General features: G+C 60.4%; 2 protein-coding genes across 11 annotated transcripts; both read right to left on the bottom strand.

Moving 5' to 3' along the window:
* Positions 1 to 676: 676 nt before the first annotated feature.
* Positions 677 to 6,106, bottom strand: C9H8orf58 (chromosome 9 C8orf58 homolog). 4 transcript variants are annotated; one of them, XM_053911966.1, is made up of 8 exons: positions 5,130 to 5,827; positions 3,467 to 3,975; positions 3,233 to 3,298; positions 2,988 to 3,128; positions 2,742 to 2,850; positions 2,503 to 2,615; positions 2,186 to 2,292; positions 677 to 1,662 (listed from the first exon to the last, which is right to left on the bottom strand). In XM_053911966.1, exons 1-8 carry the CDS (start codon positions 5,176 to 5,178, stop codon positions 1,551 to 1,553), a joined length of 1,206 nt encoding a protein of 401 aa, XP_053767941.1. In that variant the 5' UTR covers positions 5,179 to 5,827; the 3' UTR covers positions 677 to 1,550. The 4 variants fall into 4 exon arrangements, with proteins under 4 accessions (XP_053767941.1, XP_053767940.1, XP_053767942.1 ...); XM_053911965.2 differs by having other exon boundaries at positions 2,503 to 2,850; positions 5,130 to 6,106; XM_053911967.2 differs by lacking the exon at positions 3,233 to 3,298 and having other exon boundaries at positions 5,130 to 5,823.
* Positions 6,107 to 9,505: 3,399 nt separating this feature from the next.
* Positions 9,506 to 24,069, bottom strand: PDLIM2 (PDZ and LIM domain 2). 7 transcript variants are annotated; one of them, XM_045195652.3, is made up of 12 exons: positions 23,913 to 24,069; positions 23,432 to 23,560; positions 20,343 to 20,437; positions 19,540 to 19,691; positions 17,520 to 17,589; positions 17,261 to 17,412; positions 17,044 to 17,122; positions 14,975 to 15,016; positions 13,278 to 13,366; positions 12,909 to 13,054; positions 11,122 to 11,239; positions 9,506 to 10,095 (listed from the first exon to the last, which is right to left on the bottom strand). In XM_045195652.3, the coding sequence occupies exons 3-12, from the start codon at positions 20,433 to 20,435 to the stop codon at positions 9,918 to 9,920; spliced, it is 1,119 nt and encodes a 372-aa protein (XP_045051587.2). In that variant the 5' UTR covers positions 20,436 to 20,437; positions 23,432 to 23,560; positions 23,913 to 24,069; the 3' UTR covers positions 9,506 to 9,917. The 7 variants fall into 7 exon arrangements, with proteins under 7 accessions (XP_045051587.2, XP_045051588.2, XP_053766556.1 ...); XM_045195653.3 differs by having other exon boundaries at positions 23,908 to 24,062; XM_053910581.2 differs by lacking the exons at positions 23,432 to 23,560; positions 23,913 to 24,069 and adding exons at positions 20,886 to 20,996; positions 21,814 to 22,368.
* Between the last annotated feature and the right edge of the window lie 200 nt (positions 24,070 to 24,269).

Raw genomic sequence — 24,269 nt, 5'->3', positions numbered from 1 at the left:
CCTTCCCCCTCGGGCGCGCGTTCGGAAGCCGCGCCTGGGTGGTGTCCCCGCTTAAGTGTCCCATTAGAAAAATGGGCTTCAGAGAATTGGTTCTTTGTCCGAAGCCAGCTACAGCGCGGCCCAGACCTGAGGAAGGGCGCGGCCTTGCCTCACTCGGGCAGACCCCGAGACTGCAGTCGCGGGAGAACCAAACCCTGCGGACGGGCGGCCATGTCTGGGAGGCATCCCTGTGTCTGCCTCAAGCCGCTGGCCCCAGCCCTGGCCTTCCACCGAGGGCACCGTACACACACGCCACCCCTCCATCCCCTGGGTGCCCGCGAACTAAGCTTTTCCCCTTTCTCAATTAACAAAAAGCTAGGAATCTAACAGGTCGTAGTAAGACAAACTACCACAATATTTAGGGAGACATTTACAGAGTTCTTAGGGACTTTTCCTTTAGTCCTCACGATAGTGCTGGGGGTAAGCAGGTGGGGAATTAGTGCCCCGAGTCTCAGTCATAAAACCTAAGAGGCCTCAATGAAATGACTTGCTCCAAGTCTTGCTGCTAATCACTGGCTGTTTCAGTCCCCATTACCAATCCAGTCCTCCCTTACTCCCTGACCTACCCGCCATCCCTCCAGTCTAGCTGCCCTCCAACGCCCATCCCCTCCCCTTCCCTAGTCATGGAACACTCACGAAGCACTTTGAGACAGTTTAATCTCATTTTATCCTCATAACAAGCCGGTGAGGTAGGTAGGTCAGGCATCACTATACCATTTGAGAGATTAAGTGGCAAGCTATGGCTCAAAAAAGTTAAGGGACTTTGTCCAGGTCTAAAAGCTAGTGTGGGCCTGCAGTTTCTGATGTGTAAAGGCTAGTAAGGAGCAAGGCAGCTAGGAATAGACCCCGTGGGTTACTCTGCTAGTCCCCACGTTTTTCCTAACCCTCCCAATTCCTGGTGCAGTCTTCAGAGGCTCAGCAGCATGGGCCAGACTCAACGCAGAGACAGCCAAGGCAGTGCCCTTCTCTGTGCTGGGGCTTCCCACGCAGGAATGAAGAGGAAAGCAGGGCTCCAGGATCAGCAACTGTGCACTGAGCCATGAAGGTCAGTCAGTTCCCTCCCTCTGCAGTTCCCTCACCCAGAAGACCAGCTTTTTGAGTGTGTGGTTCAGGAGAGCTGGTTGGATCCAGCTCACGACTGCGACGGTCTCACAGAGATATGTGTATATATCATTTTGCGTAAAGACACATCTGCAGCAGGCTGGGCCTCGACAGATCACCGTGCCAAACACGCTCCAGGGGTGCCTGAGGAATCAGTTCGCGTCGTCTAGGCTCAGGGATTTCTGGCCGCCAAGGAGGTGCCCAGGGGCTGCCACACCTTGGGGTCTCTCGGGGAACCAGAGCTCATCTGCCAAGCTGCTCAGAGAAGGACTCAGCCCTCGCCTCAGAGAGAAGGGCAAGTGTCAGCAGCTTTCTTTGGCAGTGCCCCAAAACAGCAACAGGGCAAAGGGCAAAGAAGAAGACTTCACTGCACACCCCTCCACCCAGGGGCACGCCTGCACCAGGAGGTCTCAGCAGACAGAAAGGTTTTTTGCTCGTTGCTTCTTCACCACTAACGATGGCATAAAGGTCTTCCGGAGAGGGAGACATGCAGGTCTTTCAGGGAAGTCCCTTGACCCAATCCTGTGGAAAAGGCAAGGTGGCCTTAGGTGAGGAGAAGGAAACAAAGGTGATGATGGCCCCAGAGTAGGTCAGGAGCGCATGTCTGCTGTGGAGATGGTAACTAACACGGTGCTTCCTTCCCCTGGAGAATTATTCAGTGTAACTGCCCCCTGCCATGATCCACTGTGGCACCCTTTGTCTGTGCCCCCACCTTGCTTGCCCAGCACACCGGGAAGGTGGCCTAAGTTTCAGCTTTGAGGCAAGGATTTGCGAGGCTGGCATAAGGAGATCTCACACATTCTGGTCCTGGCTCTGCCACTGACACCCCATGTGGCCTCAGGAAGGCAGCCTCCCTCCCCAGCCCAGTCCCCAACCTCCTCATCTACCAACGGGAAGTTTTAACTACTTTCTTTTTCTTCCAGCACCCTCTCCAAGGTGTCACTCAGATCACAGAGGGATGAGGAGAACCAGCAGTACAACCTCAGCACACTGGTTCATCGGGCTCCTCCCTCCACCCTCACCTGGGCTGGGCCACAGCACTCACCTGGGGGCAGGGCCATGAGGAGGGGCAGGGGACGCAGGGTGTTGAGAGCTCTTCCAGCGAATCCGATTGAGAAGGACCTTGACCTTGTTCCAGTGGGAGAGATCCCGCTGAGCAGAGAATGAGGGGGTCACCACAGAGCCCCACCCCACAGCACACCCCATACTACCACAGACAGCTGTCACCATAGCCAGGAGAAGTTGCCTGCTCCAAACAGGAATCCCCGCGTTTTCCCAGAGTTTCCAGCCTTTACTGTATCCACACTTGCCACCCACCCCCACCTCCACCTGTCACCCACTCCACATACACCCATCACTCACCTTGTGACTCTGGGAGCATGGAAAGTTGTGAGCTGGCCCTGTAGGGGCCTCTGACAGCCCGGGAGGGTGGGCACTGGGCACCACCACCTTTGGGAGTGAAGCCCTTTTTGCGCCTTCAGAGGGAGAATCAGGTGACCCAGGTCCAGGAACAGGAACACACCAGTCAAGCCCAGGGCTCAGGGGGTCTGCCTGGGGCCCCGGGCCAGCAGGACTTGGAGAGAGACACAATTGCCCCATACCTGTCTCCTCTGTCTGGCTGAGCAGCTCCCAGGACCCGTGCACCCCACTGCCTGGGGCGTGAGAGGGTGGAGGCAAAGGTGCCAGGGATGGCTCCTCCTCGGCAGGGTCCTGTGTGAGAGAAGGGCACTTGGGGCCTGAGCAGAGACAAGGCTGTTCTGAAGGAAGCCCTGGTGCCAGGGGCCCCACCTCTCCTGTGCCTCCTCAACTTACCCGCCACCCCCACCCCCACCACATGGCTCACTCACCCCAGGGAGCCTCTGGGTCTGCAGCTGCAGGTGGAGTTGCTGGAGCCTCGCCATCTGCTCCAGCACTAGGCACAGGTGTTCCAGGTAGCGAAGACCCTGTCCTGGGAGGCAGGCCCAGGCTTCAGGCCCCACGCCCCTCACCTGTGGGATGTCGTGAGGTAGGAGAGACTTGAACTCAACCAGACTCCCACTCTTGGTGGCCATGAGATGGGGGCAGAACGGGCAGGGAGAGGAGGACCACGCACCCAGCTGGCCTCCCAGTGCCCAGCCAGCCACAGCATCAGGTGAACCTCCTGCCAGCCGCCTCCACACTGCGGGGAGTGGGGTGAGACAAGAAGCTGTGACACACCTGTCAATTAGGGACGGGAATGCCCCACCCCGAGAGAGAGCTCTGGGGAGAACGACTGGGGGCCCCACCAGCTCTGGTGTGAGAGGGACATCTCCACTCACTCTTCACCCAGCCGAGAGTTAGCACTCACCAGCTCTGTTTCTTCTGGGCCTGCCTCTCGGTCAGTTTCTGCCTTGGAGGCCTCCTGGTCCCTTGCTCCAAAAAGGGGCACTTCGTACTCAGGCTTCCTTGTCGGCTTTGGGGAGTGGCGATGTTGTGACAAGCTGGCAGGGGAAGTCGGGAGCTGGCTGGACCGCTCCAGCACCTGCTCTAGCTTCTGGCTGGCCAGGAGCCGACCCAGGCGGGCAGGAGTCTCCACAGGCAGGGCCAGGGGCTCAGGGCTCCCCACAGGTTCAAAGTCCAGAGATTCTTCAGAAAGGCCCGGCGAGGTGGTCAGGGAGCTGTCCCCAACCGCCATCTCCACTCCTGAGTCCTGGGAGGCCAGTTTGAGAAGTGGCACCTGCCCCAGGAGACCCTTCATCTTGCCACCCCCCTCCCAGGAGTCCAGTGAGCACCCTTGAGAGGTGTCCGGGATCCGTCTGTAGGTGCTGGTGACTCCAGGCACTACACAACCCTGGGCCAGGTTCTCGCCAGCTCCATCTGCAAGGAGAGTGAGAATAAGGCTGGGGAGGCGGCCCCTGTGCCCCCAGCATTCCTGGCAGCTGAAACATTCCCAGGGAAGGAGTGTCCTGGGCCAGAGGTGAAGGGAGGAGCCTGGCCAGCCACAGCCTTGCCTAGCCCTGTTCCGTGGGGTTCTCTTTAGAGCAGTAATTGTTAGTGATCACACCCCTGGCATGGGCTGTGGGGTGGGCTGTTGGAAAGGATTTCCTCTTCATCAGCTCCTGGATGGCCTGTCTTCCTCTGATGAGGGGCTGCTTTCCTCCTGGGAGCCCTTGAGCTCCTGCCCCTGGGGTCTGCCTCTGACCAAGTCCTAAGTGTGGGCGCTGGAGCCTCTTCCCCTGCTCCCCAAAGGGGAGTATGACCGGGCACCTCACCTCGGGAAGGGGGAAGGGCACAGAGACGCTGCAAACAGGCATCAGGGTGCTGGGTGAAGCCTCTCCTGGAGCTTGGGGGGGGGGGGGGGGGGGTGATTAAAAACAACAATAGCTATAACCATTTGGGGTTTTTGTTCTTTTAAGTGAGAAACGGTGAAGATTTTGTGGTGAATTGAAGAGAAAAAAACGGAGGAAAGGGAACTGGGGTAGAGGGGTAGGAGGAGATGTAGCCTTGTCACCGATTAACTATCACCTGGGTGCCAGGCCCTCCTGCCCTCCGGGTGCCTAATTGTCATTAACGATGCAGAAGCGGAGGCTGGAAAGGGGGGAGGACTACCCACATGTCCCAGCCGGCCACGCGGGGAGCCAGGTGCCAAGCCTGGCTCCCTGGGCAAGGAAGTGGGCCACGAAGCCCACCCTGAGGTGCCTGTGGACAGGGGTCTGCCGCAGTGGAGGGGGCTTTGGGAACTGTAGACAGGGGCCGGGGCCGGCCGAGAAAGATCCGGATTGGGAAGTGGCCCCGGAGGAAGTGGGATGGAGGTGGTGACTGAATTAATGCCCAGACTCAGCGGGTTTCGTGCGCGAGGCACAGTCATTCGACCCTTCCAAAGGGAGGCCACGAGGCGGGCGCGGGGAGGGCGGGCGCCCCGAGCGGGTGTGCGGGGTAGGGTGAGGCGGGGTGGGGCGCAGGCGGGGGTCAGCGCTCCGGAGTGGGCGTTAGCGCAGGAGGCTCTGCCTGCCTGGGGGTGGGCGACTCACCCCGGCCGCCCAGCGGCTCCACTGCGAAGACGCGCCGCCGGCCCAGCATGGCCCCGCTCCGCCCCGACCGCTGCAGCGGGACAGAGCGCTCTCCGCTCCGGTCCCCTAGCTGCGGCAGCGCCTGCGGCTTCGCTGATGCGTCCTGACCCCCTGGGCGCGGCCTCGGGACACTCCCAGCAGGGGGATGGAGCGAGGCAGGAGGAGGGTTGCAGGTGTGAAGGGAGCGGGGGCTGCACGCGGGGACACGTGTGCCTGGGCGGCCCCCCAGTGCTGGCTGGGCGCGGAGAAGGACTCCGGTTCGCTTCCTTCGCACCCCGATCCTCTGTGCTTCAGGCGGTGGCAGCCCAGCGCTCCCACCGCGGCCCTGAAGCAGGGCCCGCGCCTGAGGTCGCTTTCTGTCTTGTTGCGCAGGGTCACTCCGCCCCCAGTTCACACACAGAGTCTGCCTTCCTGCCGCCCAGATGAAGCCGACGGGCGGGGACTGGACCAGAGCGAGGAAGGAAATGGAGCCCCACGTGCAGGCCGTGGGAAGGCCGCTGACCAGGACGCAGGCGTCCGTCCCTGCGCTCCCAGCTGTGTGCCTGGGGCACGTCACAGCGCCACTCAGGAACTGGCGCGAGAAAGTGGGGCAATGATCTCTGCCCAGAGGGAAATCCTTTCCGACAGCTGCAGAGCACCTTGGGTCCCAGGCCAGCTCTGAATCCCTCCTCGTCTCCCTCCTCTTCCTCACCCAGGGACCCTAAAGCTGGGGGCTGGGTGAGACTACAGGACTGGGGAAGAAGTGAGCCAGGGAGACGGGGAGGGGCCTGGAGGTGGTGCGAGCGCAAGCGGAACAGCTTCCCTTTCCCCACTTCACCCCACGACCCTCGTCCCAGGGCCTGAAAGGGGCTGGGGGCCCAGGCAGCTGCTGAAAGAGAGACAGCCTGGCAACCAGATGGCTGGTGGCCTCTAAGGAAATCTCATCCTCCTGAGCAAGGTGACCTGGCTGGAAAAATCCCAGCAGGACCCAAATCCCCTGGAAGCAGAAGAGGGAGCTGGTGGACGTGCAGACCTGCACCTGACCCTCGGGGGAGGGGCTGGGTGGGCCCGAGCTGGCGCCTGGGAGGAAGTGGCTGTTTGCTGGGAGGGAAGGATGTCTGCCCACCCTTTCTGCTCCTAGCTCCTTTGGACCCTTTCTCAAACACCCTGCACAGGAGCCTTCATCAGAGAACCACAAACTACAAGATTCTAACTTTATAAGATCTTGAAACAGGCCTACAGCCAAGCCCAGGAAAGGAAAAGTGATAGCCAGGTGCTTGAATTGCCAGCTGTTCTTAATAACTGATTGTGAAGCCCAGCAAGCCCTTGTCCACTAGCCCTGGGTCCTCTGGGTTGCCCCCTCCTGGCCTATCCTGGGCAGCACCTGCTCCCCATTCCTCAGATACAGAGAGGGAAGCAGAGAACACTGGGCCTGGCAGGAACTGCTTTATGCAATTCAAACGGGACGTGTGTACCAAACCCCCTAGGCCCTGCCAGACCCCACGCCACCCCTCCTGGGGTAGGAGGGCTGGCCAGTCAGGTGGCTTCCTCCCTCCAAAGTGAGAAGGTGGGGAGGGAAGTGAGGGAAACTTTGCCAGATCTCACCCTGAATTTGGAGAATGTGGGGCCGAATTCCAAGCAGCAGTCTCCTCGGTGACTCTGGGCAGGAATGCATCTGAGCAGGAAGCCAGCCAGCAGGAATGCAATGTCTCAGCACAAGGCTTTGTGCCGCCTCCAAAGAAGAGCCCCCCTCCACACACACACCCCAATGCACACTCCCCTCCAGGCCATTTCTTCCCACCCCACCCCCAGGCAGATATGCCAGCCCCCTCATGGTGATCCGGACACCTTGGGGTGTGGGGCACACACTTCTCTCCCATCTGCCTTCTGCTGCCCTGCCTGGCAGTGTGCCCCCACAGGACCACCTCTGCGGCTGCTCCTTCGCCAGACAACTGCAGCACAATCATCTCCCCATGGGACCACCGGCACAGCCGAGAGCCTGGGGGCAGCTCCTGCCAGACTAGAGATGGCTGGGAGTCACGGTGCCCTCCCTGGGGGTGCAGGAGGCTGCCCCTGGTGTTGGAGGGGCAAGAGCACCCCCACCCCGGACAAGCCAGAAACCCACGAGTCAGGCTCATGGTTCTTTCAGAGGCCCAGACCACTCACTCACCCACCCTGTCCTCAGTTTCTTCTTGTACGGAGAGGGCGACAGCAGTAGTGCCCACCCAATTGTGATGATTGGACTCTCACACGTTAAACCTCCCCCGCACTTCAGTGATCCAGCTGTGGAACTTCGGGACAGTCCCTCTCTCACCTCCAACTGAAGGGGGCAGTATCACACGCTCTCTCAGGCCACTGCTAACTTGAATCTGTCACCACCTCTGAAGTCATTTCCCCCCAGGCAGAAGACACTAAGGAGGGCACCACACTGTGCAAACTGGGTGGTCTCCCTCGCCCCCTGTCTGGGTCAGCCCCAGGCTTCTGTGCTGACAAATGGGTTTGGCTAATAACTCCATCTTCCAAAGCAGTTTCCCCCCCAGCTCCGGTTGGCTGTGTGGTTGCAGAAAGCTCTGGAACTGAACCTCGCAGGGCCCCTGCTAGGGGAGCTGTCTGCCACAACTGGGGAGGTGGATTTGAACTTGAACCCACGCAGCCTTTGAAAGGCATTCAGCCACTGGCAGGCAGGCCCACCTCTCAAAGGTCTGCACTCCCTGTTTGTTTGTCTCTGCCCCTGAGAACACCGCTGGCCCCCTGTGGTTTGCTATGGATGGCACCGTATTAACATTCCAGCCCACCCTGTCACTTCCAGCTTGTCGCTTTGCTGTTTAAAATGTTCCAGGTGTCCCAAGAGCCTCCAGGTGAAGTTCAAACCCTTTCTCCCAGCATTCAAGGCTCCCATCCCCCTTTGCAAACTTATCTCAGCACCTGCTTCGGCCACTGCCCTGAATTGAGCGTTCCACTTGCACCTGCCCCCTCACTGGGCATTTCTCTCCTCCACTTGTCCAAGTCCTATTCATCCTTCCACACAGATGGCCCCTGCTGTGAACTCGCAGGGGTGCATGCGTGTTCCACATTAGCTCTTAAGCGCTCACTGTCACGGAGTGTTATTTCATTCACGCTGGCTCCATTGCTGCCACTTGACTATTATGCTCAGGAAAGCCAGAAACACGCTACATCTTTCTGCATTCCCGAACCCAAGCATTTCCAGAGGAGCGAATTCCACTTTGGTGAGTAAGCATTCTCCCCTGCCACAGGCTACACCTGACACTAGGTGGCGCCACGGTGGCTATCCCCCTTCAGACCAGACGTTCTGGCCAGACTGACTGAGCCACAAGAAAGCCTTGATCTTTTCTATGAAAATAAAGGCAGCCATCCAGGCAAAAGGTGAGACAATTATATCAAGGTGTAAATTATATCAACAGGTGCCTGAGGAGACAACACAGCCTCTGCCAAGATTCCTGCCAAAAAGAGGCAGATAGCACAAAGCACTCTCCGAAGCCCGGCTTTGATCTTTTCCGTGAAAATAAGGCTGAGGCTGCGGCCCATCCCTGACTTAGGGCAGGGTGAGTCTGGAGCACCCAGCAGCATCCATGCACCTTTCTGAAATGGATTAGAACAAAAGTGGGGGGCAATGACTCAAGCCAAAAATCTGGTAGGGACCACACTGCCTCCACCTCAGCTCAAACATGTACCCCCAGGGCAGGTGTGCTAGCTCCGACTATACTATATATATATAATTTTTTCCTCAAGTCAACCACCAATGAAGCCAGCAGGGTCTCCCAGGGAAAGGGGTGGGCAGACCCCTGGGGGTGAGGCCCTTGTCGGGTGATGGTCCCTCAGAATTGGAGCTCTGCTGGGTTGCCCCCTCCAGGCCAGGCCCACCTACAGCCTTGTCCCAAAGTGATTCCAGTGATCATATTCGTTCGGTGGGTACAGATAGCCTCAGAGAATGCAGATGGGACTTTGGCTAGGGCCCCTCCTCTGCCCACCCTCTGGGTGAGTCAGCAGGCCAGGTAGCACCCATGCCAGGTAGAGCAGGCGGCACGGAGAGCTGGTGGTGGCAGAGCAGGAGGCAGTCACTTCTATGGGCCCCGGCAGAGGGAGCGAGTCTGGGGCTGCCTCCGTCCCTCTGCGGCCTGCCCTCTGGCATCCCTTCCCCTCCCAGGGCTTGAGGTGAGAAACTCATTCCTGTAAAGTACCAGGGATCATCCCAGGAAAACAGGCATCTTTACCAAGGGTCCAGGAAGAACAGGATCCTCAGCAAAGAGGAGCAAGGGGGTTGAGGGAGGGGGAAATAAGAGGGGGGAAATACGTAAATAAAGCCTCTCCACCCAGTGGTAGGGAGAAGCCAGGGCAGGAAAGAGGGGCAGCTACTTTATTTTGCCCATATATGTATATTTATGGAGCTCACATGTCAAAACTTTACACGGTGAATACCATCAGCCTCTGGCCCACCCCTTCTCCTCTGGATACTAATTTCCATGGTCCAACCGGCTTAACCCCTCTTGCTCAGAGAGGCCTGATGCAATGTCCACCTCAGGCTGGTGCAGAACTTGTCCAGCAGGGGGAAGCAAGAGTATCGGGCAAAGGCCTGGGAGGGCAAGGCTGCCCTCACCCACCGCCCAAGACAGGACCCAGCTTCTGGCCCCAGCCAGCGAGGAGGAAGGGGCCCCACCACCCACCATCACTCTTCCATGCTAACTTGCTGCAGGTGCGGCCCTGGCTTGGGGCGCCCACAGAGTCAAGGGCAGGCTGAGACCACAGCAGCGCTCAGGCCTGGGAGTTGAGGGTCTTGGGTGCTGAGTAGCGCTGGCGGGCATGCTTCTCACAGTACAGCTCATCCCCCACCCAAAAGTGCCCCCGCATCTTCAGGTTCAGCCCGCAGTCCGCGCAGGTGTAGCAGTTCGGGTGGCGGAACCGCCCTTCCTGGATGCGCACGGCCTGGTTCCTGCAGGAAGGAGGTGGGAAAGTCATTAGCCTGGGGGTTGGGAAACCAGGGCAGCAGGCATGACGCCCCCTAGAGCCCTGAGGCAGGGCCTGGGAAAATCCCCAAATCTCAGACACTTGACTCCCCACACCTGCCCTCAGGAATCTCACTTCAACAACCCCCAGCCCCAGGACCCCTAATCCAGAGTAAAAGTCACTCCTCCCCGTACAAATGGCAGGTAAACTCCATCCTGAACCTTCTGGATTGTTATGGAGCAATGGCTCTCCAAGCGTGGTCCCAGGCACCAGGACCTACAGCACCACATCACCTGGGGACAATCTGGGAATGCAAATTCTGGGCCCAGGGGCCTCCTGAGGCAGAAACTCTGAGGGTGCCAGCCCAGGAATGTTCTAGCCTGCCCTGGTGGGGGTGGGGTGGGGGGCAGCTGCTGCTGCTCTTGGAGAAAAACCAAGTTGGACCCTTTCCTTCTGCCAGCGCAGCCGCGTGGGCAGTGTCCCATTCTGCAGATGGACCGCTGAGGCCCAGGGAGCGGAAGGGATTCCGAGAATGAGCCAGCTGACCCTCCATGCTGCGCATGGAAGAACTTTTTCCAGGGGGGCCTTGCAGCAATTTTCCAGAGAACGTGGCTGCATTCTAATGCCACCCACTGAGAAAAGTAATCGCACCTCTGGAAAACCCATCCCATTCCAACGGACGTGCAGGGGGTGTAAGAGCAAAATTTTCCAGGAGGAGCCGCCTCATCTGGAGGCAGCTCTCCAGTGGCTGGGAGATTCTTGGAGAGAAATCAAATGCAGCAGTGATGGGGGGCGAGGAGCGAAGAAAGAAATCAGGGAGGAGTGGACACCGCAGGAAAAAGCCGCTCAGGCCTGCTAAGAGGGCTGACAATCACCCACAGAATGTCTCAGGGGTCCACTCTGTCAGTGAGCCCCTCCTGGGCCCCTGACTGGCTGTTTGACGCCGACTGCTCTGGAGAGCACCCTGTCTGTGCCCGGCCCCACACCCGCCTCCCATGCCACCAACACTCACGCAATGCTGGTGCTGCACTTCTCACACGTGTGGAGCTTGGGTGGGCTGGCCAGGGCCCTGGAGGTGGGCAGGGAGGACTGGGGGCTCAGTGAGCTGGGCAGGAAGGCAGGCGTGCCACCTGGGAGGGGTGAGGGCAGACAGACGCCTCAGAGCTCGTCTATCCCAGCCGCATCCAGGCTGTATTTGTGCACACGCACTCCACCTGCTACAACATGCTCCACTACCAGGACACTCACACCTACAGGCGCACTCACGGGTGGGCCTCTGGGGTAACGCTGGGCATGGGGGATGGGGAAGGGAGAGGTGGTGCCAGGCGCTTGGCTGATGCTGGGCAAGGAGAGGAAGCACACCGGAGGCTGAGTCTGCCAGAACCAGGCGACAAGCTGGGAGTGTCTGTGTGCGGTGTCTGACACAGCAGGCCAAGCCGACGTCTCCCTTGCTGTGGCTCAGTTATGATGATAGTAATGGTCAGTAATGACAGGTAATAACAGCACCATGATCCCTTTGTACAGATTCCAAAGGGCTCTTCTGTGCATTATTGCAGCTGAACCTTGGACCACGCTCAGATGAAGCACAGATGTTATGGGGCAGGTACGGCCCCCGTTTGCAGCCGACTCCGCCGCTGAGGCTCCGGTGGTGATGTCACCGTCTGTCTGCACTCTCCTCACCCACTGCCTCTCCCGGGCCCCTTCCAAGGGCCCACCAAGGCCTCGGGGTCATGATGGACAAGACTGGCCCTAAACCTTCCACCCGAGCCCCTGCCTCTGTGAGCACCCCCAGGAGATAGACATCAGAGTTGGAAGCAGCCACCAAGTCTGACCGTCCCATCCTCTCGCTCCCGCATGCTGCTGCCCCGGCCGGGGCCTCCCCATCCCTCCCACACACAGGGCAGTGGGACCTGACCCCCCCTGCCATAAGAACTCCTGCAGCAGCGTCCAGTTCCCTCGGAACCGGGCAGCCCTGTCAGCCCCAACAAACAGAGCTCCTCATGGACAGACACTGTCCTGACGGCCCTTCATCTCCACGCTCACTCACAGCCAGCCCGTTCACTGGGGGGCACAGTGAATGTTAGGCCAGGGCCCGAATCGCCTGCCCTGCTTGCTTCGGCATCTCAGGCACTGCCTGGCATTAACTGGCCCTCCCAGGCGAGGCCACTCCTTATCCTGGCACGTGGGGTCTCACAGCCAGGACGTAACTCCCACAGCCACCCTCCCCACTGCCAGGCCCGCTGTCCTCGCTCCCACAGCCAAAGGCCCTCTGGCTGCCAACCTCCACATTCCACAGTCTCCCTGCCGCCATCTTTCTGCAACAGCCACGTCACATGCTTCTTCCTCCATGATGCCCCCCTGGAGACCCCACTGCCTACCTCTATCGTTCCCTTGGCACTTTCCTGACCCCGGCCTGGACCTCTGAGGGCACCCCTGGTAACCCCACTAGACTCCTTCAGGGCAGGGCCTGTGCTTTCAGAGCCCTTTGTGCTCCCATGATGAGCACTTAGGAAATACTAGCTCGAACTACTAGCAGCTCAGTTGGTTACAGCATCATCCCAATAGGCCAAGGTTGAGGGTTCGATCCTCGGTCAGGGCACATACAAGAATGAACCAATGACTGCATAAAAGTGGGACAACAAATCAGTGTCTCTCTCTCTTTCTGCCTGTGTGTGTGTCTCTCTCTCTCTCTCTTACTCTCAAATCAATATGTAAATAATTTTTTTTTAAAAACCTAGCTCAGTAACACATCCATTCAGGGCCCCTTACACAAACCGCCCTGCCCCCTCAGCGTCCCACCTCTCTCCTCTGCCTCCAGGGCCTCCTGCAGGAGTCTGAAGGAGCTGGACTGCCGGGGGGCCGCCCGCGCCTCACGGTTTTCCTGCAGCATCTTGAAGACTTCGGAGTCCTCTTCCAGGTGGTGGCCTCCCTGCTCCGGGTCCACACTGCAGGGATGGGAGGCAGCCAGGAGTGAGGGTCCCTTCTGGGTGTCAGGATGACAAGTTTGGGGGCAGGGAATGGGTGTCCGGGAGAGAAAGGCCTCTGGCCAGAGGAATGTTGCCTGGGTTTAGAGAGGCAGGGAACCCCCATCCCTCTCCGGGAGGCCACTCTGTCTCCTGTCCCTCCCAGCTCTCCAAGATCCTCTCACCCTCCAGGGCCCACTGGTACCTGCGCCTGGGGCTGGCAGACCGGGGGCCAGGGGAAGGTGGCAGCACCAGCACAGCCGACTCACCAGCAAGGCTGGGGCCAAGGCCAGCCTGTGGGAAGGAGAGGCACCAGGGGAGGAGTCGGCGGGAGAGCCTCTGGCCAGCTCACCCAGCCGCCGCCAAGGCCGGCTGTTCCCAGGCCCAACACCAGAGGGCTCTTGGCCCTTGCTGACCAGGAGGCCCCCCTCCTTGTCCCCCTCTACGGGTACCATCTCACCAGGCCGGCCTGAGAGCCAGGGCACCAGGGACTGCGTCCCAGAGGGGAGGGCAGTGGCACCGAGCTATGGAGCTGTGAGGGTTCTGCAAGGGGACTGGGCGGGGCGGGGTGTGAGGGGAGTGGAGTGAAGACCAGGGGGTGACAACCAGCTCAGTTCAGACAAAACGCAAATTCCTCTGTTATCACAGGCCATGTGTTTGGAAACATGTTGCATGTTGGGGCCTGGCTGCTCCCGACAGAACAAGCAAAGAAGCCAACCCTTTTGCTGTGAGGAAAAGGCAACATGAAGGGGAGGAGTGAAGCGGCCAAGACCCTCTGGGAGTCAGGGCTGGAGCTGCCCTAAGCACCTCTCTCCCGTATATGCTGGTCCCCCCACCCCCAGGAGGGCCAGGGTCTGGGCCGGGCTGGTCCTACCCCTCGAAGCCTTGGGGAGCCTGGCTGATCCGGGCCCACAGCCCAGCAGCAGTGCCCCTGCCCCAGTTGGCGCCAGACGTAATGGCTCCCACACTCACCCTCCACTGCGCCACCCTGCCTTCCACCTCACTCTTCTCTGCTGCCTGGCTTCCTCCCCACCCTGCTGCCTCCGTGTCCCATCCCCACGCAAAGGCGGACCACAGAGGCCCCCGGGCAGTGTGGGGCTGAGGGCGCAGTTTCCTGGGAAGCCAAATTCCCTCCCTTTTAAAATTCCGAGTCAGGAACAAACTATGCGGTGAAATGAACAAACCGCATGAGTCCTTCGGCTAAAAGTGGAGATACCAGAGTCCTGGGAGGCCAGCCTTAGACCCTCGCCGCCTCTTCCACCGGCGGCATTTCTCTGCTCTCGGGCCTCTTTGGGAAACGTCCTACGGGTGAGGAGGCTGCGGATCAGAAGGGCAAAGCCACTGGTGCTGGGGGCAGGGCTGGGAGTCCACTGCCTGGATCCCCAGTGCCCAGCTGGTGCCGTGTGGCCAATGGAAGGATGGTGAGGAAACTTCCTTGGGAATGGCGGCCAGTTACTCAAGAACGATGTTCCATCTGACCGTCCCAGACAGGCCAGCACGTGCCCTGGCCAGTGAGGAGGGAGGGCTGAGATCTCGCCCAGGTTCCTTCGAAAGCCAAGTCCTCATGCCGGCCAGAGGGAGAGGTACTGTTCTCACTATCATAGCTGCTCGCCAAGGCTTCTGCTTCTGAGGAGGGGCAACCTCTGGTTTCCAGAAGGGCACCATGAGGAAGGGCTGGCAGTGCGCTGTGCCTGGGGCTCAGTGCGGCCTCAGCCCACTCGGGAGCCAGCAGCAAAGCGGCAGCCCCTGTGTGCGGGGCAGGAACACCTCTGCAGCCCCTCTGCCCTCATGCAGGGCAGCCCTGCCTCTCTCCACCCTCCTTTCCTCTCAGTCAGATCGGGATTGGACAGATCGCCTACACAGAGCGGACCTTTCCTCTCCAAGTCCAGAAAACCTGCTCACCTGCCCATCAAGAGCTGTCTGTGGCCAGCACCTCTCTGTTCCCTGTGGGGGAACAGGGGGTGCTATAAGTGAGTGGCAGGGAAGGGGGCAGGAGAAATTCTGCAGCTGAACACATTTAGGAAATTAACAGCATTAAATTAGGGCCTGGGAGGTGCTGAAGTGCACAGCGACTCGCGCGAGGAGCTGGGGGGCCCCACGGCTCCCACACTGGCTGACCCATTTCGCCGTAGACCAGAACGCAAACCTGGCTGGGGCAGGGATTTCTCTGGTTTCCCGCCACTGCATCCCCAGAGCCCAGAAGAGCACCTGACACAGAGTGGCTGCCTGGGAAGTACGGATTGAAGGAATGACCAGGGGCCTCAGGGCAAAGCATCGGCCCCAGAGAGCATTAGGTCTGGGTCTGAGGTGCAGGGAGAGGGAGGGGGCTCATCTGAGGGGACAAAGTGGGGGTGGGACTCATCTTCTCCTGCTGCCTCTCCCTGCCACCCAGCCCATGGCTCCTCTTTTTATTTATTTATTTATTTATTTATTGCTTTTTAGGGAGGGGAGAGAGGCATCAATTTGTTGTCTCACTTGTTGATGCGTTCATTTGTTGCTGCTTGTATGCGCCCTGACCAGGGATTGATGCCACAACCTCGGCCTATCAGGACAATGCTCTAACCAACTGGGTAACCAATGCTACCCAGCCAGGGCCAAGGGCTCCTCTTTACCACCAACTGGGGCGGTCCTCAAAAATACCATGCATCCGATCCCTCAGGGCCCCTTAAGAAAGCTTGGTGCCCCCACACCCCTACTCTGTCTGATTCAGTAGGTCTAGGCTGGAGCCTGAGAATTTGCATTTCTAGCAAGTTCCAAGGTACTGCTGCTGGTTTGAGAGCCACTCCCTATACTACCCGATTGTTCCCTTTGCCTGGGTTGGGGACACCACAAGGAGGGGGGCCAGGAGGTCCTAGGACGAGCTTTCCCACTGCGTTCCCATGGCCCTGCCCGCCAGCTTCTGCTTCCAGAAGTGCCGGCAAAACTCCCAACAAGCCTTCACAGGCCACCCCAGTCCACACTCATCTCTCCCCTCCCAGAAGGCCTCCTGCTTTTATAATTAAGACCATACTATTTAGTGCTTAATTGACCCAAAATTGTTTGGCGTGTTTGTCTTATCTCCACAGCTACATTTAAAACTGTTTAAAGAAGGGGGTCTCATGGAACACATCTCCATGCACACGTGTCTGGCGGGCCACTGGGCAGGCCCAGCATGGGTCCACAAGGAGCCCTGAGTGAGTGGTCCCCAGAGAACCCCACCCCTTCCTTCTCGGGAGCGCCCAGTTTCTACTGCCCCCCCCCCACCCCGCCGTCCCGAAGGCTCTGCTTTCAGGAATGCAAGATCAACCGGAGTCAGGCTTCTAGCAGCTGGGCCTCATCACCTTCACCCCAAAGGCTGGACATGTCCCCCAGCTCTGCCCCCAGCAGCTGTGGCCTAGAACTGTTGGCTGCCTCAGCCCCTCACCTCACCACCTAACCCAGCCCCCAGAGAGGAGAAAGGAGAAATACCACCAAGGGGTCTAAGCTGTCACCAGTGGACATGAGGCAGGGGTGGGGCAGGCAGAGAGTGGGCCAAGTGCCACTTGAGGCTGAACCACAGCTCCACTGACGGTCCCCTGGACTGGGCCAGGGGAAAGAGAGGGGGTAGGGCGGTGGAGCTGGGGCAGGCACGGGGCTGGAGCAGGGAGGAATGTGCTCAAGGGGTGCAGCCAGAGCCAAAGGGAACCATCCCAACAACAGCAGCAAAACTATGTCAGCCCCGGCCCAGGAGAAACATTCAGGAAGGGAGGGAGCCAGAAGGAAACGGGGAAGTGGCGGCAAGTGGGAGAGAGGAGGTGGAGGCAGAAGGCCACCTGGGACAGGCAGCAGGGTCGAACAGCAGACAGGATGGCCACCTGGCTCAAGAGAGGGGATCGGCCACTGCTAGGAGACACAGGCCAGGCTGCCCTGGTGACATCAGCCACTTGCAGCCCCATGGGCACCACCGACACCAGTGGGCAGGGGAGTCTCTCTCCTCTCCCCAGGACCCTCACCTGTTGGCTTCCAGGGTGGCCCCCATAGGACAGGTGGTCAGCAGCGGTGAGTCCCGGGCTGTACGCCAGGCTCTGGAAACTGAATGGGGAAAATGTATCACATGTGTGTGAGACAGGCACCCCCTCCAGACCATCCAGGAAACAGAAGGTGCCCCCAGGGTCCCCTGAACACAGCTACTGAGACTTTGAGAGGCCTGGCCCAGGCCTGGCAGCTCACCTTCGGCTGATCGCCGCTTCTCCAGCAAGGGCAGGCGGGCTGGTGGAGGGCTGGTTGCAGAAGGAGCTGCATGGCCTGGGGCTTGGGGAGGCTGGGCTGGAGCAGGAGGACCGAAGGGAGGACAGGCTGTCAGTGTGTGTCCTCACTGAGCCCTGTGGAGACAAGCATGGGAAGAGTGCTCTGCCAATCTCCTGGGCCCTGTCCCTCAGGCTCCCCCTCCCTTTGAGGCGCTGGGTCCCAGCTGAAGGCACCATCCCACCTGGAAACGGGTTGCCAGCACCTCCATGGAGCTTTCCCCATTGGTCTGCCCAGGAGAGGCAGCCCGGGACCTGAGGAGAGGATAGAGGAGGCACGGGTCACCACGCCCTGGCAGGGGCTGGAGTTGCAGCCGTCCCCACACCAGGTTCTCAAGACTAGTAAAATGTCCAAAACATTCAGGCGGTGGGCTGTCAACTTTTAACTCGGCCAAATGCAAAACCAACAATGGTCACCAACAGCCACCATTATTTCTTAAAAGAAAGGACAGCTTATCACTAAAAAGTAGAAAGGACATAATTTCAGCAAAAAGTTCCATAAATTCAATTTTATTTAAAAACTCTTCACACTTTCCCCTCCTAGTTTTTGTTTTGTTTGGTTTTTTTTTTGGGGGGGGGGTTGCATTTTCTCCAGACTTTGTCCCTGGTCAGCATCAGTTTGAGGATCTATCTATGGAGAGATTACTGATCTCACAAAGCAGTCCTTTATCTTTCACTCATGGGAAACTGAGGCCCAGAGAGCGAAAGTGAGTGGCCCAGCAGTGGCTGGCCTGGCTGCCCACTGTCCCCTACCAGAGGCCCATCCCCCACTCCCCCAGCTCCACCACTATGGCCAGAATGCCTTTGAGAGAGTCCCTCTGGTCCCTTCCACAGGCTTCTCCCCATGGAACAAAGGTGGAGCTGTCCCCCTCCCCCACCAGGCAAGCAGTCTCAGGACCTAGGGACCCCCCCACAAACACAGAGGCAGTCAGCAAGAGGCGCCCCCCAAGCTCCTCAGGGACCCTCCTCCAAAGTCCCTCCAAGAAGAGCCCAGCTGCAGCCTTAAACAGCCCTTGAGGGCTAAGAGCTGGCAGAGGAAGCGCGCCTGCCAGGACTGATCCCGCTACACCATTCCTGGATGTCTGGCCACTTCTAGAGAGGTCAGCAGGAGCCACAGCCACCACACACCGTGCCAGCCTCGCCTCTCTGGGGAGGGTATGGGGTCTGAGTGAGGGGGCTGGGCTGCGGCTCAGGCCCAGAGCGAAGCTTCCTGCCACAGAGTGCCTAAAAGGTCATGGGGGTGGGGAGGGTGTTGTTTAGAGGGTATTGTGCTGAAGGGGGAGGCTGGGCAAAAGAAAGAAGAGATAGGGAGCCACGGCCTGCCCAATGCGGGGCTGAAGGCCTGGAGGTACTCCTGGCCCACCCCCCTGAGGGGCTGTCCCTCCAAGAGGGGCTGGAGAGGAGGTGATGGTGTCAGCAGCTCCCTGCCCCGCCCCCGCCCCACTCTGCAGCCTCTTGTAGATTTTGGTCCCCTTCCCAGATGCCATGAGGTACTCCCCAACCTCCTCCTCTAGGTCCCATTCCTGCAAACACTCTTGAGCCAGAGTGGCAGGAATGAGTCCCAAGAAGGGGCTGGGGCTGCCAGAGCATCATGGGAGGCAGCAGGCCCAGGGGAGGGCCTGGCCATAGGGGCTGGCAGTGAGGTGGGACCGACAGGTTCAAGGGCTCCCCTGGCTGGGGGAATCTCCCAGCATTCCTGTCCTGTGACTCACCAAGATGCCCCACCCTGGGGAGTCACCTGTCTCCCCGCCTCCCAGTCCAGGCCTCCAGGCTGCAAACCCCACTAGCCCTAAATCAGCCTTCACCAGCAGGGCCCAGAGAGACAATGGAGGGAGGATCAGCAGGGCTCTCTGGGGAGTGAGCCCCCAAATTCCTCACTTCCCTCCCTGCCAGCCCCTGTCTGAACAAAGGTCATGCCCTCTTGGAGGCAGGAGCCCCAAAGACCCAGCCCAAGGCACACCTTTCCCCTCTTCAACCCACTTCATGCCCACGCCCCGTGTCCCACACACTTGGGAACCAGTCAAACCCGGGCATCCAGGTGGCTGATGCCAGCCTGCCCTGCCTGTGGCTACACGCCCAGCTGGGTACGGGGACACCCTCGGCCCACCCTGCTGCAGGCCCAGAGCCCAGGGGGAGGGCGACCGGTGCGGTGGGCTGGCAGAGGGGGGAAGTGTGCAGGCCAGCCCAGCAGAGTAGAGGGCTTACCGGTCCAGCTGCAGCCTCAGGGGCGAGGGGCTCTGGCGGATCTTGCTCTGGGCCTCCGCGTGGAGCATGCCCTGTGCATTCTCCCCATTGATGGCCAGGATAATGTCGCCAGGCCGGAGGTCAGCGGCCTCAGCCTTGCCCTGCTCTGTCACCTGTCGGGGCGAGGAGCAGGCAGTCTGAGGTGCCCCTGCTCTGACTGATGGCTCAGGCAGGGAGGGAGGAGAGGGGGTCTCCCTCTGTCCTGCCCGGAAACACAAGCTGGTTTGAACCAGGCTGCCCTGTGTCCCCCTTTAATATCACCCTCCCTGCCCTTTGGCATCTGCCCCGCCCCCCCCACCAGCTAAGGCCCTCCAAAGCCAAGTGGCAGCCCGACCCTCCCAACCCAACACTGGCATTCTAATGGGGGCCTCCCAAGGACCACGTGATGACAAATTTCAGGAACTGTGCTTGGAAGTACTTTTGGGTAGAGAGCCGATGTCACCACGCTGGTGGCCGTCACCAGGCCTGGGCCACGAGGAAGCCTCCGAGAGCTCAGGGCCCCTGTTCTCAGAGCCACCCAAAATGGGTGCCAGCAGGTGTGGGGTGGCCACCAGCAGGCCCCTTACTTGGCCCTTTCACCACCTAGAAGCCTGTTTCTACCTGGTAACCACATCCCATGGCAACGGAGCCCTAGCCCTCCCTGGGCCAACACTCCCAGGAAGCAGACCTCTGGTCCCAAAGCAAAAAGGTGACTGCAGGGGCCAGGTAAACAGAGCAGACCCGAGCTCTGGGGCACCTCTTCATCTCCCGGGACTGGCCCTTACCTTGGTCACCATGATGGGCATGTGGAAATCCCTGCCCCCGGTGATACGGAAGCCCCAGGGCGCCGGCCCCACCACATCCACAGTCAGCGCCATGCCTGGGGAAGGGCGGGCAGAGAAGACAGTGTAGGGGCAAGACAGGGGAAAAAGGGAGGAAAGGGGACGACAGGTCTGGGGAGCAGCAGTACGGGGCTGCGGGTGGAGGCAGAGGAAGTGACTGCCTCCCTCCCTCACCCCAGTTTCACTTCTCCCCGCCAGGGAGCCAGGACTCTGGGCTCCCCACTGCTGCGTCTAGGACAGCGGCAGCCTGGAGGCAGCTGTCAGACAGGGCCAGAGAGGGGCTCGCTGGGCACAGCAGGCAGCAGCCTGTAGGTGGCAGGGGGTGTCAGCATTTCCTCCTCCCCCTCCTCCACCATCAGGGCTAAGTCCCACTAGTGCTTGCTTCCTGTCCCCAAAACCGACAACACAAGGTACTTCCTCCTGCTCTGGGGGAGGGCAGTGCTGTGGGAAGAGAGTGACAGCCAGGAAACGGGCGGTTCCACCCACCATCCAAGGTGAGGCCAGGGTCTTCAGAGGGACCAGCACTTGGCGACATGGTCCAGCTAGGCAAGCCTGGGCTTCCCACCTCCCCGGGCGGCCTGATGCCCTCTGCGCAGCCTGAAAGAAGGGTAAACTCATCTGCCGAGTTGGGCACGCCCACGCCCTCGTGCTGGCCAGCAGGGCGAGCTGACTGATGCTGCCTGTGAGCTAGGTCCACAGGCCCCTATCCACTGTCCCCTCCACTGGGCAAGGGAGTGTCCTTGCAGACCCGGACCTTGTAGGATTTCCGGAGCCTCTTAAGTCTGGAGTCAGGAGCCAACCCCGGCAGAAAGCCCCAGGGCCAGACTGGGGCACCACCCTGCCCGCACCGCCCTGGGGCTGCCCCTAGGGAGGCCAGCGATGGCAAGTGCTGCCCAAATCCATCCAAGGGAGGCCAGGGCCACCTCCCCGAGCTAATAAGCCTGTGGAGTGCTCGCCCAGGCCGGTGAGGCCGTCTGCCCTCTTCCTGGCCCTGTGGCTTCCCCTTTGCCCAGGCCGGGCCTCTGTCACTCCCTGGGCGCCCAGGCCTGCGCAGGCTGCTCGCACGCCTTCATTCCCGGACCTTTGAGCCGGCCAGTGGACTACGCGCCGGGTGCAGCCAGGAGGTGCCCAGCCCGTCCACCCCGCTCTCCCAGTTCCGGCGTCCTCTGCGCTCCCAGACCAAAGTACTCGCGGGCCGGGGGCTGGAGGAGGAGCGCCCGGGATGGGGAAGCCCGGGCGCCGGGGGTCGCCATCCTCGAGGCGAGGCTGCGGAGTGGGGCTGGGGGAGCAGGAAGGGCCCGGGCACCGAGGGTCGCCCCGGGGGCGCGAGTGAGCAGATCCCCGTGAGAGCAGGGAGGCCACCGGCGGCGCGAACGCTGCGCAGGTGGGCGCGCTCACCTGGCCCCCCGCTCACCTGCCGGCTGGGCGGCCGCGTCTGGGAGGCAAGGGAGGGAGGACGAGGAGACACCGCGGCTGTCGCTGCCTCCGCCACTGCCGCAGCCTGCCCGACTCTGCGGAGAGCCGCCCGGGGCTCCGGGACCTGCCTCCGCCCATGTGATCCCGGGGCCGCCCCTGCCGCCGCCCCGGCGCTGTCGTCTGGTCCGCGCCTCCGGGGGGCGGGGGTGACGAGTCTCCCTAGAGTACCCTAGAGGCCGCGGCCGCTCTCCTCGAGGCGCCCCGTCCTCCTGCCTGACCCCCGAGTGCAGGGCAGGAGTTCTGGTGGCAGTGACGAGCCCCACTTCCCAGACGGCTGAGCCTTCCGGGGCAGGCTGGCCCGACCCCCTTCAAAAGAGCCCTCGAGCAGCCCCTGAGGGCCGGGGCTGGGGAGGGCTGGCCTGGCCTGAGGTCCACCCGGCCGGTCTGTCAGCTTTAGGCTCCCACGCCCACTCAGAGGCAGCCCGACACACACGCATCCCAAACTAGAGCCGCCCCGCCGCCTTCCCGAGGTCCGTGCGCTGCAGCGGCTCGAAGCATCCGTCCGCCCATGCGGGCGAGCCTGCTCCACGCGGGGACACTTGCCAGGTGCAGGAGGAGTTGGAGACTCCGGATGGAGGTCACCTAGCACCCTCCTGGGCTCTACATGTCCCTCCCTCTTCTGGGCTGATCCCTTTTCCATTCCTGGCTCCTCTGGCTCTATCTTGTTGTACTGCCTGGGGCTGGCCAGCTGCAGCAGCCCCCACTGGCCCTCGCCAGCCAGGCCCAGCCCTCTACTAACCACCTGGAGCCCAGGCTCCTGGGACCAGGAGAGGAGAGCCAAGGAGAGGCCCCAGGCACCAGCTCAGAACCATCTGGCAAATGGTTCTCCAGAGTCATACCTAGCAACCCTCCCCCTGGGGACCTTGGGGCCCACCACAGCTGGCTCCATCTGCCATTGGTCTCCACTTTGCTCTCTGACAGGCTGGTCTGTTTTCAAGAGGGCACCCTGTGGGCATGGCTGCAACTTGCCTGCCTCAGGTAGTCATTCCCTCCCAGTTCCCTTTGCAAGGAGGGCCCTCAACACCACCCCCCATGCCTGGGTCTCCTCCCTGCACACACTGCCCAGCCCGCCTCCAGACTGCTACCTCCCCTGTCCCTAGCCTCCCACAGCCTCTGTCCCTCCTGTGTGTAAGTCACTCTCCCACTAACTCGTCCCGGGCCTAGTGGTGTGGCTGCTTGACCTGATGCACCTGTCCGAACCCCCACTTAGGCTGGAAGCCCTGAGGGAGCAGAAGGCTACAGATGAGGCCAGATCCACCTCTGCTGGCTGTGTGACCCTGGGCAACTTCCTCAGCTCCTCTGGGCCTCAGTTTCCCCACTGCAAAGTGGGGACAATGCATAGCTGTACAGATTGCCCTCCCATGTAAGGCTGCCTACACACAGTTTCCTCAGAGGGCAGGCTGGGTTCTTGTCTGGGTCACAGCTCCTCTCCCAGAGCCTAGCACCACGCAGTCATTCCCCCCCCCCCAGGGCAAACAGTGAACAGTTGCTGAATGAATGTTGCTTTAAGAGTTTAATGGATTCATCTCCCCCCTCCTCCCAAGTCTGTTTTATACCTTTTGGTGCTCCCGATTTTGCCTTGGCAGTCTCTAGAAACGTCTACAGGTTCATCTGCAGGATTTCTGCTCTGTGGGTTCTGCATTCACAAAACGTAGGACACAGACAAAGGCAGCAGGACCTGACCTCTGGGAACAGAAAGGAGTACACTCTGCTACAAGCCACTCTGAGTCTCAGGCCTCCCCCTGCCGCCGCTCAGCACCCCCCCCCCCCGCCACCCCCCAGCCAACAGGGAGCAGAAGCCCCAGTGGCCTAAGGTCCTTTCTGGCTCTGACTCCTCAGGTCCCCCTCCCTCCTAAGCCTTCTCCCCCACTGTGCCCTGTCAAGGCACCAAAGTGGTCATCACACATCAGCACCCTGGTGGCAGGCAGCCCGGGGGCCTAGGGGTGGTTTGCCGCCAAGGTTTCAGGTCCCCATCAAAGAGAGGGTGTGGATTTGGTTTCTGCCCTGGGAAAAGCAGGTCCAACCCTGATACCTTACATGAGGGCATCAGGGACAGCAGAGAAGCCAGGACAGGGATCAGGAGCAAGCCAGCAGGGTCCCAAAACAGTTCATTTTTACAAGATGGGACGTATCTGCCCACTGAGAAGCAGACCGTGGGGAGGACTTCTCCACATGGCCGCAGCCGGGACACGCAGGTCCTGTTCTTCCAGCTGCCGTTTAACCACCCCTGGGGCCCGGTCCCACCCAAACTCAAGGAACCGGCCAGGGCCTGGCCACCACCCTGTCATTCACAGGCCTCACCCGCCTGCCTGGACTAACCTGGGCCCCAGTGCCTCTTCCCACCCACCTGGGAGACAGCATTGTCAGAAAGAATGTGAAAGAGGCCCAGCCCGG

This window comes from Desmodus rotundus, chromosome 9 (assembly GCF_022682495.2).
Source record: "Desmodus rotundus isolate HL8 chromosome 9, HLdesRot8A.1, whole genome shotgun sequence".
In the NCBI taxonomy this organism is placed as follows: Eukaryota; Metazoa; Chordata; class Mammalia; order Chiroptera; family Phyllostomidae; genus Desmodus; species Desmodus rotundus.
Note: the sequence above shows the minus strand (reverse complement) of the source record. Positions and strands in the feature narration are given on the sequence as shown.

What these genes read in the sequence shown, in the direction of transcription:
- PDLIM2 (XM_053910581.2), bottom strand. Translation starts at nt 20,934, where the DNA reads ATGTCGCCAAGTGCTGGTCCCTCTGAAGACCCTGGCCTCACCTTGGAT. An exon ending in CTGAGGCTGCAGCTGGACCG is followed by an intron (nt 17,590 to 19,539) that starts GTAAGCCCTCTA and finishes TCCTCTCCTCAG; the next exon opens with GTCCCGGGCTGCCTCTCCTG. An exon ending in GCCACCCTGGAAGCCAACAG is followed by an intron (nt 15,017 to 17,043) that starts GTGAGGGTCCTG and finishes GTTCCCCCACAG; the next exon opens with GGAACAGAGAGGTGCTGGCC.
- C9H8orf58 (XM_053911965.2), bottom strand. Translation starts at nt 5,178, where the DNA reads ATGCTGGGCCGGCGGCGCGTCTTCGCAGTGGAGCCGCTGGGCGGCCGG. An exon ending in GGAGCCGCTGGGCGGCCGGG is followed by an intron (nt 3,976 to 5,129) that starts GTGAGTCGCCCA and finishes CTCTCCTTGCAG; the next exon opens with ATGGAGCTGGCGAGAACCTG. An exon ending in GGCACTGGGAGGCCAGCTGG is followed by an intron (nt 3,129 to 3,232) that starts GTGCGTGGTCCT and finishes GACATCCCACAG; the next exon opens with GTGAGGGGCGTGGGGCCTGA.